Source organism: Perca flavescens, chromosome 17, assembly GCF_004354835.1.
Source record: "Perca flavescens isolate YP-PL-M2 chromosome 17, PFLA_1.0, whole genome shotgun sequence".
NCBI lineage: Eukaryota > Metazoa > Chordata > Actinopteri > Perciformes > Percidae > Perca > Perca flavescens.
The window spans coordinates 20,447,243-20,461,101 of NC_041347.1; the positions used below are offsets into that span (position 1 = coordinate 20,447,243).

Consider the following 13,859-nt stretch of genomic DNA (forward strand, 5'->3'; position numbering starts at 1 on the left):
TGGCATTCTGGGGCTACAAAGACAAAAGTACAGTGCTGCTATCTGCTGGCAAGAAGTGGTACAGGAAAACACTAAAATACAAAACAAGGAACTATACTGTAAATGTATGTAAAAGGGCACAGTCACTGTGGATTTCTCTGACCGGGGGTTGGCTTGATAACAGCACTCATCACGATAACGTCTCTCACTGACACCAGACCTACCGATAGTTTTGTCCATATTGATAGCCTCCGAAAAAAACTCTGTCAAATGAATGGTGAACTTTGGCAAGCGGCAGTCCAGAGTGGAGATGTTCTTAAATGGTCTAATAGCCTATCTTTTGCACATTTGTTTACAATGTAAAAACTGGGGTTGGTTCTGGATTTGCTTTGCCAGTCAAATCTTTTATAACAGATTAATGAGATCCTGAGACGCTTTCAAATTATACTTGGGATGGTTGAGTGAACTTGATGAACTGATTAATTTTGCCAGACATTAATCTGTAGGGGTTACATTGCTATGAGATGAGTGTTTTTCTGTGAGGAGAACCAGTATATGTAGCAGATTCCATATTAGCCTCACATGGGATCAGATCATTTAATCTGCTATGTTCCAGGTAACATTTGAATCTGCTGAACTGCACCTGCACCTTTGGTACTTTATAAAATCTCCAACTACTGTACCTCCAACATGTCATGTCACTGAGAAATGACCAGGACGGCTACTGGTGTAAATCTCTTGTGTCATGCAGACCTAATATTTCTGAATTTAGGCTAACTTTATTTTAACACCACATAAATGTGATAAAGTCACATTTCCACTCAGGTGTTCAGTACTGGCATGAAGGTTAATGTCAAAGGCAAACGGCAATTGGAACCAGTGAATTTCTGGCACTTAAAAAAAAACAATTAGCCTAATCGCTAATCAAAATGTTTCATTTTCTGTGGATTGACTAATTGATTATTTAACTAATTGGTTCAGATCTAATCCAAACCCTGTAGAGTCCTAACCTAGAATTTATTTCAGATAAATATTTTGGATGCATCCAACTGTATGTGTGCGTCAATGACAAAAACGTAAACTACATTTCAGTCTATGGTCCATGCAATTAACAACGTTGGTATAATTTAGGATTGATTTGAGGACATTGTATAAAGAAGCCAATGAATGTACTGCAAAGTATATTGATTTACATTGTAAACATAATATCTGTGTCTTATGGACTGATATGTTACAAAAATATTTTTGTAAAATGACAGTTTAAACCGCGAAAAGTGACATTAGGTTGGAAACTTCCCTAATTACAGCCACACGTGATCACTTTGACAGAAGGGAGCGTCGCATGCAGACTCACTTTATCCTTCCGCGAGAAGCACGAAATAACTCGATTGTTGCGCTTTTTAGGGTTAAAACGATTACATATGTAAGTAGTTATTCATCGGATTCTAATATTTATTGTTGAAACAATATGAGTTAATGCTGCATTTGCCGGTTTAAATTAAACTGTGGAACTATATAGTGAAGGCGGTGGGATATTTGTTCTAATATCCCAGCCTGCTCTACCTTCTTTTTTTCCTTCGGTGGAGGCCATGATGGGAGCCTGAGAGTTCAGCTGGAGCGAGAGGAACGAGAAAAGAAGATGATTCCCCGGGACGGAACTGTCAAACCAATCTGTGCAGATTTCTGATCTTTGTATAGTCTATATACATTTAAGGTGGAGCCTGTCACTTTTTTTCAGATGTGTTCTTGGCAATCAGTCGATGACAATGTTGAATCGTTAGGAGGTTTTTGGATCGAAAAAGGAGCTAGCATAGCTGCGCTAGCTAACTCGTTAGCTAGCGAGCTAGCTACATCTGAGTGACTGGATACGGGTTTCGGGAACCGGTGAGTTCTCTATCCTCTCGCTGTCAATCGCGGCGGCTGCGATTGAGCCATCGGCTTGGACCGTGTCTGGCATCTAAAGGACAACTGCATGTATTTAATTCGGGCGTGTTTGCAAGACGATTTGCAGGATTGGGAAAGTCGGGCCTGCACGGAGGAGCAGAGCAAGGCCCGTCTTTATGATCCAGAGGAAGCCTTTCTAATCCTACCGACAGCCACCGCTAGCTCTGTTGGCTAGCACGTCTCTGCGAGGACCTGCAGAATTCAGAGAGCAGCCAGCGACGGAGAGCAGACCCACTGACTGCGACATACACGATAATACAGCAAATACTAGGAACTGTTCTCATCATTTAACCATAACGTTACCCCATATAGACTCCTGTCACCTGCTAACGTTACAATGGCTGCGATTATAAAAGAAATGGTCAGCCGGAACAAAAGGAGATATCAAGAGGATGGGTTCGACCTGGACTTAACATGTATCCTTTCCTATGTCCCTTATTTTCACGGCATCCGGAACATTAACTAGTAATGACTAATAGTTGCATTGAGTAGTAGAGCTGGAACCAGACATGTCAGTGGAGTAACGTGAGGTAGTTAGCTTACCTGCTAACTTAGTGAGCTGGCTAGTTGGTCAGAGAGCGCAGCTTTGCTGTCACCCAGCATGTTTGAAAGATGGTGGATCTGTCAAACCAGCACGCATAAATGTCACAGTCGTATTATTGCTGGAAACCCTCTTTTCACTGGACATTAGTTAGTGTTTTGAACGACAGGGCATTTAACTTGCATACCAGTCACCCAGCGGTGGACCTAGCTTGAGGTTGTAAAATTGTTAAAGGTATTGAGTAGTTTTTATTCTTGTATTAGTTGGTGTTTGAAGGCAGGTAGATGGTGTCTAGTATTCATCTCAGAATGTCTTTCTACTTAATGTTTTATGTTTATAAATCTGGATAGACTATAGGGTAGGTTTTGGTGTATGATGCAAATAGCTGAAAAGACTAACATCCTTGATGTACACTCACCCTTGCCTCACCTGTGTCCTCTATGGGTGAGTATTCATTGATGGATTTCAACAAATCTTTGAAAATCTAATTAACTAATTCCTTTCCCTTTATGGAGATACAATCATTTCCAGCTTTAAGCATTGCTATTTCAGTCCCCTCGGCAGGACTCATTTCTCATCTATTACCACTGATAATAGTTGACCTGGTTCCCTAGTGCAGTACCACTGATACTGGAGTTGGTATTTTTAGGTATTTGGCTGGTGATAAACTAGATTAACAACTGATGTGGTTGACCATGGACGGCTGAATGCAAAATCTATGGATGACAGTACTGAGAGAGGGTCATGGTTATAGTTGGATGTACATTTGACTTTTTATTAGGATTTCAAAAATCCTTTTCGGCCTTTTGAGTCCGAGTTTGATATTTCTCATTTCAGAGTTGAAACAAGTAGACGAATAATGGATGAGTCAATTTTGATAATTGGTTGATGTTTTTTTTTCTTTCTTTGTTGCAGAAATTCACTGCCTCCACCTTCTCAAATGTGAAAATGTGCCTGTTTTCTTAGTCTTACATGATATTAAATTAAAAATCGTTGTTTTGGACTGTTGGGTTATTGGCCAAAACAAGGCATTGGAAGATGCCAACTTAGGCTATGGGAAATTGTAATGGAATACTTTTTTTTTACCCTTTTATATACCTAATGACTAATCGGATGGGTATGGGGCAAATTAATAGATAATGAATGATTCTAAATTGCAGCCCTATCTGGATCCGTTCAGCATGTAATTTAAACAGGTCTTGTTATTTATGGACATAATTTGCTCTGGTTATCATCAGTATCCGTTCGTTCCATTAACTTGGCAACGTTGCTCAATAGTTTTGTGTTTTTGTAGAAGAATGTAAATGTGAAGCTGAGTGCTAGTTACCGTGATTCAATACTGCCACTATAGATAACATATTGAACAGAAGTGTCAGCTGGGATGCATGTTTGACTGCAGATGCTGAAGCGTGTGCATCACAATATTTGATCAGATGCTTCTCACCTGGTTTTCTAATGTGGTAAAGCTTGTGGCATGACTTGTCTCTAGAGCTTTGTGCAGGTGTGAAGGGTGCACGCCACTCATAAGTGGCATCTTTCTTTGGCTTGAAGTCTCCTCTTGTTCAGATGTGGGCCCTTTCTAACCATCCCTTTTATCATTTTTGGCATGGTGTCTAAAAACAATATGGGCTCGCTGCAGTTATGTAATGCGGTATCACAGTTCTGGGAATTGCCCTTAAAATAGTTACCAGTGATCTTGTATCAGCGTTGCTGTCTGAGAGCTCTCCCCCTCTCTTACCCTCTCAACCCACCACCTCTCCTTTGCTCTTTTTCTTTACTACTCCCACTCTAATTCTCCCTCCCTGTGCTTGTCCCCTTTCCTCTGCTCTCCTCCTTTCCTTTCCTCCCCACCCCTCCTCACTCAGCGCTCGCCCGTTCCCACTCTCCCTTTCCCCCCTCTCTCTTGCTCTCAGTTGTTGATTTGGCGTATGCATAGAGCTAAGGCAGGGATGGCTTTAAAGAAAAGGCGTGCCTGAAATGGCAGATTTTCTTTCTTTTTTTCCCTCCTACTTGGAGCTTCCGTCGGGGGTCCCGTATGTGCGTTTCCTCCCAGCTGCAGAGACCAAGCCCCCCCATGCCCTGGGCTGAGGCTCTCCTGGGAGCTCTGGAGCTTTTTTAGAATAGACTGACTGGGATCACTTTGCCATTAGGTCCAAGTGTTGGCATAGCCAATGAAATAGTATAGAAAAGCTGTATTTGGCTCCTAATTGGGTCTTAGAGGCATTAATGGACGGGATTATGGCACAGTGTGTACAGATAGGCTTCTCCGTCCTGAGCTAAAGGGAAGTAGCTTGGCTGTATGCAAATAATACCATAGATTTGCTATTGGGCTTGTGGAATTCATGCATCAAGACCTGTGTTGACAAAACCTCAGCTGTATAAATCTGCACTGGGGCACTCAATGAATTTCTTTTACAGGGTTTGAATATTGTCATTTGTTTTTGTTTTCCAGCTAAAAATGTTTGAAATTTCATTAATCTTTGGATATGTGTCTACATGTTCTGGATTCCAACATGTTTCTATACCAGCAGGTCTACTGATGGAACAGTGCACCATGGAAAGGGTTGTTCTTGTGTGTGTTTTGCATGTGCAGGTACTGGTGTGCACACCAGCTAAGCCAGAGATGTCAGATGCGTGTGTCAAATTTTTCTGACCAGTTAAAAAGTGATTTGACTCTGGAAAAATAGGTCTGCTCAAAATGAAACCGACACATCCAATTAGAAATAGTCAGCTTTTCTATTTTTGTGGCACAGGAAGTGTAAAAAGGTTGCCCTTTAGTCAGTGGTTAAAGTGTGAAATCCCACAGCCATGGCGACAAGCAGACTTCAGTTACAGGTAGGCGTTGCAGCCGAGCCTCAAAGACATGCGCGCCAACTCAATTATTCTTTTCTCTGCAACATGACACCCATGTGTGCCTTTAACATTGTATGTATGTCACCGTATAATTGGCTACGACATTTTCCATCGCCATCCTGCGCCGAAATATTGAGGACCGTTTGATGATGTAGTGCAACTTTTAAAAGCAGGTGTAGCACGAGCGAGGTGGTGCAAACAGAAGTTAGACTTGTAGTGGAATCGGGTGCATGCGGTTCGCACTTGTCTTGTCCATCACCGCACGTCATAGGAACACAACAGCTTCCTTCTGCTGCATGTGCAACCTGCGAGTCGTAGCACAAAGGACTTTTTGTCTGAACCGTTTTCTACCGGTGCGTCTTCATGTTGCATGCGTTCGATCTCATAGATATTCAAATTGTTCCGGCTGAGCTTGAAAGAGGGATAAGCCGAACATTTGCAATCATCCCAATATAACTTTGGGCTCTAAAAATAAATGCAGGTCAGGGAGCGGAGACTCTCCTCGTGCACCCACATGTGGGCCTGGCTCGTGCAGGAGAGCTGTTACTCCCATCCTCTCTGCCTGCTTCTAACTGTCAAGGCCATCTTTCACTGCACACACACACACACACACACACACACACACACACACACACACACACACACACACACACCCCTTCTATGTGCTCCCATCTATCCATAACTACAATGACACACTCATGTTGACATTGGCTGAAACTTTTTTTATACTCCGCTGCCTGTCTTTGCATTCTTGTCATTGAGCTCAAATGGCAAATTCTTACGCATTGTAACTTCTTTCAGCTAAAGAAATGCATTTCATTTTGAGACTTGTTACATAGCTCTTGAAAGCATAGGCAGACCTACTTATTCTTCCAGTTAAAGATGTGGCGCTGGGCCCCTCTGTATTTGCTGCTTTCATGCCGTCTTTTCTCAATAGGCTTGATTTCCACAGTCCTGCACAATGTACATTACCTTGACCCCTGCCTAAACAGATATCTACCCAAACATCATCGCAATGGGCTTTCCAGCGGAGAGACTCGAAGGCGTGTACAGAAACAATATAGACGATGTAGTACGGTGAGTTATGTGAGAATAGAAAAGGGAAATGTAAGAAAGAAGTATTTCATTAGAGAATATTTGTGTCTATTCGTTTTGCTCTGGCACGTAAATATATTATGTTCTCTCCTGCAAACAGGTTTTTGGATTCAAAGCATAAAAACCATTACAAAATCTACAACCTGTAAGTGGTCCACATTTTCTTTATACCTGAACTGCTCTTTGTTTGCTTCATAACTTCCTCTGTGTGTTTGCTAACTTGATTGTCTTCCCATTTCAGCTGCGCAGAAAGACACTACGATGCTGCCAAATTTAACTGCAGAGGTAGGCTGCTTTTATATGTTCCATAGATGCTTTTCGTCAGTCTGACCTAGAAGCTTGATGACACAAGGTCGAGAAAAAAAAGAATCCCACAAGATGTCTAGCGTGTCTTCCTCTGCTGTCTTGTCCCCTCTGACCTGCTTGATCTGTGTCCTCATTTCTTTTCTTCTCTGGTTACAACTTTGCGTCCCGTCACGCTTCAGTTGCACAGTACCCCTTCGAAGACCACAACCCTCCTCAGCTGGAGCTAATTAAGCCGTTTTGTGAAGACCTGGACCAGTGGCTCAGCGAGGATGACAATCACGTGGCGGCCATCCACTGCAAGGCCGGGAAGGGCCGCACTGGAGTCATGATCTGCGCCTATCTCCTCCATCGCGGCAAATTCCTAGAGGCCCAAGAAGCGCTCGACTTTTACGGAGAAGTCAGGACAAGGGACAAGAAGGTGATATGTCCATCTGAGACCAAATGTCTCAACACAGCAGCCGTTTATCACTTCAGATCAATTGTTGCAACTAGGGCTGAAACTCGTGATTTTTTTTTTATTTTCATAATCGATTAGTCTGCCGATTTTATTTAGTTTTGTCCATTTATCAGAAAATTGTGAAAATAATAGCATTTTCCCGGATTCTAAGGTGACCTATTGAAATTGCTTTTCCAAAATCTACATAAGGTAATAACAATAATCTATGTAAAACAGAGAAAAGCTGTTTTTTTTTGTTTGTTTGTTTTTTTTTAAGAAGCTGGTCACAGATCATATTTGGCTTTTTTGCTTTCAAAGTGACTTGATCAAGTTGTTTTCTTTTTTTTTCTTTTCAGCTCTAGTAGCAAACACTTGGAACACACACAGAAAAGAGCCAACCATTTTGTACGTTCCGGATCTCTAAACATTGTCACTGTTGTTGCAGGGAGTAACGATCCCGAGCCAGCGCCGCTACGTCTACTACTACAGCTACCTACTGAAGAACCAGCTAGAGTACAAGCCGGTGGCTCTCCTCTTCCACAAAATGGTGTTCGAGACTCTCCCTATGTTCAGCGGGGGCACCTGCAGTGAGTCACGCTCATGTTCAACTTTAACTCCAAACTAGGGCGTAGGCACGCATAGCGCTGTTCAAACGGAACGAGAGACTTGGATGTGCTGTGCACTGTAGGACTCTCCCACGCTGCAGTTCAGCACCATAGAACCGCACAGGTCATCGACGGTGGAGTTGAATCGTCCTGTGCCGGTGGTTTTAAAATCAAGTGTGGCCGAATTTGGCTGTAGTATTTTTAGACCTTTTGACTCACAAGGGCAGCTTCTTATTGATCAAGTCCTCTTGCTGCTGCTTACAACAAGGCCAACTCATTCTCTGCCCACAAAAATTACGTTTTCAGTCAGACACCTCTATTTGTCATGACATTTTCAAATGTCAGGATCATAGGATGTCTGTTCTTTGACTTCTCCCACTTGAGGAAAACAAAAATTGATAAGAGGTTTTTGAGATAACAAAATGAGTAAAATTCTTAAAACTCAAACTTGAGCCATTTTTTTTATTATTTATTTTCCTAATTCCTCATGAGGATTGCTTTAATTTGTTCATTTTCTGCTGTGCAATACTTTTTTGTGCACACTATTCAGAAATTACAATATGCACTGTTTAAACAGAGTAGAACACTTAACGCGCTGCACGAGGGAAGTAAACACACACACACTGGACAGTACAGTCGCTTTGTGTGCTTTACTCACACGTAACCAGGAAGTAACTAAAAGTCAGTAAAGGTATTAAATAGTTGGGTCAGTTTTTTTTTTTTTTTTACATGCGTTAAGTGTATACTAATTCAACTTAAGTCACTCAAACGGAGACATTTGTGAGTTCTTTGGTGAAATATCTAAGCAGATAATGAGCCTTTCAGTTAAATAGGTTTAATAGTTCTCTTATGTGTTTTTTATTTTTTTCTCAAAATGTGTCCGAGACACACAATGTTGTGCCTTTTCATGTATCTAATTTGTCCATTATAAACTATCTGGTGCTTTTTCCCCCTTAACACCTGGCTGTGCTGAATATTCCCTGACTGTATTTCCTCCTAACACTCCCTTGAAAAAGGCCCTATTCTGAGTTTGACATCTTAATACATGTACACACACACAGGTTTGACTTCACCATAGCCGTAAAAAAGGAGAAGCAAGTTTGATAATTCTGTTACAAATACCCTCCACGTCGCACATTTCTGTTTTTTCTTTTCCTTTTTTTTTAATTCACAAAAGACAGCTGAAATGTTTTTTGGTTGTCAGCAATGTCAAGTACCCCCTTCCCCTTTTGAGCATCTCACAATCCGCCAGGTCAAATGTTTTAAGATGCATAACTCCACTTTAAAGCCACGCACTATATGTTGTTTTTAAGAAAAGCTATGTCGATGCTAATATCTATAAATATTTGTGGAGAGCTGTTGTTTGTGCCTGCTGTGCTGTGAAGCCCCTGACAGGCCAGCCAGGTCCTGTTAATGATAATCTCCTTCTTTTTCTCTAAGGGGACAGTACCTTTAAAAACAGGAGCGAGCCGACCCCTCAGGGCTTCAAGAAAGGGAATTGGCATTGGGGTAAATGAGCCTTTCATCCATTATCATTTCACTCATTTGCCTTTTTTATATGGCCCCAGAGATCACTAGGCAGGAGCCTTCTGAGCTAGGCATGTTGCCTAGCAGGATATGGGACTAGTTTACAGGTATATGAAGTTATTTCCAACACCACTCCCACCCAGCAGGAAGAAAGAAGGGTTCAAATTCTTTTATATGGAACGTGTTGCGCTGGTCCAAGACCGTGACGGTCTGTCAGAATAGGGTCATATGCCTCTGGTTCTGGGTCTCTTTGGGTGTTACATTTTGTGGTCTTTCCCTTTCCCCTCCTTAATTTTAATATACTGTTTTCACTTATTCAGGGGGGGTGGGGAGGGGGGTGGTGTGCTGTTTCTTTTTGTCACACATGTTATAACACTGCTGTCATGTCTAGCCCTTTTGATTCACTCACTCTTCTTCTTGTGTTTTCTGTCTCTCCTCCTGACAAATCTCACAATCTTGGTGCGTTGGTGCAACGTTGACCTTTTATTTTTTTTTGCAGATCCCCAGTTTGTGGTGTACCAGCTAAAAGTGAAGATTCACACGTCGAACCCCGCTCAGACGCGGCGCGAGGACAAGCACATGTTTTTCGAGTTCCCCCAGCCGCTGCCAGTTTGTGGAGACATCAAAGTGGAGTTCTTCCATAAACAGAATAAGATGATGAAGAAGGTTAGTTGTGTGTTCAGGGGCTTTCATTGTAGCTTAGTTTCACACATTTCCGTTGGTCATGTAGAGCTTATTTAAGCTGTTGATTTGTCATGGCGTTTGCCAGGTCAAAGAACAATAAATAGGCATTTATCTAAGCATTTTCTTGATGAGATCGCTGCCAACAATTATGCTTTCTTTTTAGGACAAGGCTCGTAGAATTTTTTTTTTTTTTTTTTTTTTGGGAGATTTTTTTTCTTTAACAAATCCCATGAAAATACAACTTAAGTATAGCTGTTTTTTCTTGCAAAAGCCTGATGTAGTGTATTCCTCTCTGCCATAGACCTCTTTTCTAAAAAACTAAAAACTCCTCAATTGGCCAATGTTATTAGTTCCAATGTTACTTCATTAGCAGGGTTACTGTAGTTTTATTTTGAATCGATCCGTCCTGCTGCCATAATTACTCACTAACTCAACAAATGCGTATTCATGGTTGAAAATATTCCCCAACAAATGCTTTATGTACTCGTGTTTTGGTAAAGTTAAAAACTATAGTGGCTTAAAGCTCAGTTATAAAATGACTAATCTTTTTTTTTTTTTTTTATTACAAAAAACTTTTTTTTTTTTTTTTTTTAAACATTCACATCTTCAATAGAAACAAATGGGCTCGAAGCTGAGTGCCACAGACAGTGGGTAGGGAAGTCTGAAAGTACTTCGAGACGGACTAACACTGATGGTTAACTTTTTTTTTTTATTGAGATTTGACAATAAGAAAAATATAGACTACCACCTGCCGTATTTAAAAAAAATAAATAAATAAATAAATAAAAAGTTCCTTTTTTGAATTCTCAATTTCGCCCAATTTCTCATTACATCTCATTAACTCTGCCCTTCAGGATAAAATGTTTCACTTCTGGGTGAACACGTTCTTCATCCCTGGACCAGAGGAGAGCGCGGACAAGATAGAGAACGGGGCGGTGAACAACGCAGACAGCCAGCAGGGGGTCCCGGCACCGGGCCAGGGCCAGCCGCAGAGCGCAGAGTGCAGGGAAAGCGGCAGGGAAAGCGACCGGGACAGGGACTACCTCATCCTGACGCTCACTAAGAACGACTTGGACAAGGCCAACAAAGACAAAGCTAACCGCTACTTCTCGCCAAACTTCAAGGTAAGGATTTCATTTGGATATTTACTGGATAAAAAGATTATCTTTAAAGGTCCCATGACATGGTGCTCTTTGGATGCTTTTATATAGGCCTTAGTGGTCCCCTAATACTGTATCTGAAGTCTCTTTCCTGAAATTCAGCCTTGGTGCAGAATTACAGCCTCTAGAGCCAGTCCCACAATGAGCTTTCCTTAGTATGTGCCATTTCTGTGTCTGTAGCTATTGAGGAGGAGAGGGGGGGCAAGGTGGAGGGTGGGGTGTGGCCTTGACCAACTGCCACTTTGCTCGTTTGAAAGCCATGATGTCTCTCTCTCATGGGTGGGCCAAATTCTCTCGACGGGCAAAGCAGAGAAAGGGGAGGTAACGTTGCTCCTTATGACCTCATAAGGAGCAAGATTCCAGATCGGCCCATCTGAGCTTTCATTTTCTCAAAGGCAGAGCAAGATGCCCAGGGCTCGGTTTACACCTATCATCATTTCTAGTCACTGGGGGACCATAGGCAGGCTGGGGGAAATGCATATTAATGTTAAAAAACCTCAAAGTGAAATTTTCATGCCATGGGACCTTTTTAAGTCTGTCAAATCAGTCATTAGTTTTACCTTTGATTGCTGCTATAGAAAGTAATGGAAGGAGCAATGATAAGACTTGTTTGCTATCCTTTTAATGCACAGACTGAAGTTAGTTTCTTAATTTGCAATTCCAGGTGAAGTTGTATTTTACGAAAACCGTGGAGGAGCCTTCGAATTCTGAGGCAAGCACTTCGACATCCGTCACCCCTGACGTTAGCGACAATGAGCCAGACCATTATCGATACTCTGACACCACTGACTCTGATCCGGAAAATGAACCTTTTGATGAAGAGCAGCACACGCAAATCACAAAAGTGTGAACTCTTTTTAAACAGGAAAAGAAGAAATTATACACAAGAAAAAAAGGAGAAAACTTGAATATAAACTCAAAAGAAGAACCTTTGTCCCTTCCCTCCCCCAGACGGCAATAGAATATCATCATGTCAAATGCCAATTTTAGGGAAAAAAAAGAAATATCCTGACCAATATATTTTTTTTTTTTTTTTTTTTTTTTTTTTTTTTTTTTTTTTCTTTGGCAGGGCCATGTACCATGTGCGAGGTATTGACACTGTTGCCCCATGGGAAAAGGTGCTGTAGCTATAAAAATGTGTTTATATATATCTATATACATACGTATATGTATATACATATATACATGCATATAAACTTTTTGTGTCAAAGACAATGGAAAGAGTACCACAATCAGGAGATGAGAGTTGAAGTGTGGGAGAAGATAGAAAGATATACTAGGATTATGCTGCTCCTTCTCCTGTCTAAACCAAGGCCAGTGCTGCAGTCACTTTGTTTCACTCCCTCTCTTCCTCCCCCCCCTTCTCTTTTCATCTTTTACTCTCTCTCTCTCCCCCCTCCATCCTATCCTCCTTCCTATCCTCCTTTTACTGTGAATGCTTCTTGTGCTCTTTGCAGGCTGTCTCACGTGACTTTTGGTCTTTGTGCAGTACAAACTGCATGCGGGCAGTGGGTTTGGGGTGGGCGGGGTTATGAAGAGGCTGTGATGATGTCTAAAGCATTGCCATTCCTGTTCCCACTGTGTATACGTTAAATTATGCAGAACAAGGCATCCCATGTAATTGTTAATGTTTTTTTTTTTATCCTAAGATAATAAAAATATAATACACAACAGCAGGGAGACAAGTGTTTGCAATAATGTCAACACTACATTTAAAGGACAATGGTGATTTGCATGTATTGGAATTGGCGTCCATCCCTAATAAATGTATGCAATGTTGTCTTTTCTTAAAGAAACAAGCTTTGAGATGTGTCTTCTGCGTGGGGTTCCCCAGTGCTTTGAGTCATGTTCAGAAAATTACATCAGAGGTTTATGTAATGTTCTCCCTTTTTGCTGTTCGCAGTTAATGAAAATCATGCAGAGCGCAAAGGAATTTTGCGATACGAAGTTGTCATCAAATGATGAAGCCAATGCAGTCTAACCATTGCTGTCAACTGAAGTCATGATTTTAACTGACAGCTCCCAGACCACGTAACTTGAGTTTGAGTCGCTGGAGGAAAATGTGCACTGCACTCGATGAGAAAAATGCTGTAAAGCAGGTTGTCGTTGCAGCTGCTGGAGCTGTGTTAACAGTAACTTCCTGCTTTAAAGGTCAGCACTGCAAATAGCTGGTGGGACCTGATGTAGGGAAGTGATGGAAGGATTATTATTGAAAGTTCAACTGAGGGCAAAGAGCCCACTTAAAACCCATAAGTGACTAAACTAGGGAGCTGAGCAGCGACCGTACAATAATGTTAATCAGTGAGAAAAGGCATATGCATCTGTTGATCAAAGCAACAGTTTAAACTCTGAAACCTTGCTAATTAAATTTCACACAACTGAGCTTACGCTTGTATGGAGAACCTTTGTTGCGATATTTCTGCCAAATATTTCCATTTCCTGAATTGATTTCAAAGTAAACTGACCTCCTTTTTAACATGTTTTTTTTAGCATTTATGAGCCAAACGCAGCCTGACCTCATACCAAACCAGCAGTGTCGCATGCACAGTGGTCGCTGCTGGGTAATCAAGGCGTTCTCCACATGAAATGAGCAGAGGAAGGAAAAGGCTACCAGCCCAGGAGGGAGGAGCGCGAGGCCTCGGGTAGATGGAGCCTGCTTCGCTCGCAGGCTTGTGCGACTCCCCCAAATGAAAGTGTAACAGGATTAACTACCATGTCACTGTGATAGC

At 41.7% G+C, this 13,859-nt stretch overlaps 1 protein-coding gene across 2 annotated transcripts; it reads left to right on the forward strand.

The window, feature by feature from the left end:
* The first annotated feature begins 1,311 nt into the window (after nt 1-1,311).
* On the forward strand, nt 1,312-12,926 carry LOC114572137 (phosphatidylinositol 3,4,5-trisphosphate 3-phosphatase and dual-specificity protein phosphatase PTEN). Of its 2 annotated transcripts, XM_028603599.1 has the most exons (11): nt 1,314-1,402; nt 1,566-2,339; nt 6,310-6,394; nt 6,513-6,557; nt 6,654-6,697; nt 6,898-7,136; nt 7,600-7,741; nt 9,200-9,268; nt 9,786-9,952; nt 10,825-11,094; nt 11,795-12,926. In XM_028603599.1, the coding sequence occupies exons 2-11, from the start codon at nt 2,261-2,263 to the stop codon at nt 11,978-11,980; spliced, it is 1,326 nt and encodes a 441-aa protein (XP_028459400.1). In that variant the 5' UTR covers nt 1,314-1,402; nt 1,566-2,260; the 3' UTR covers nt 11,981-12,926. The 2 variants fall into 2 exon arrangements, with proteins under 2 accessions (XP_028459401.1, XP_028459400.1); XM_028603600.1 differs by lacking the exon at nt 9,200-9,268 and having other exon boundaries at nt 1,312-1,402.
* The last annotated feature ends 933 nt before the right edge of the window (nt 12,927-13,859 follow it).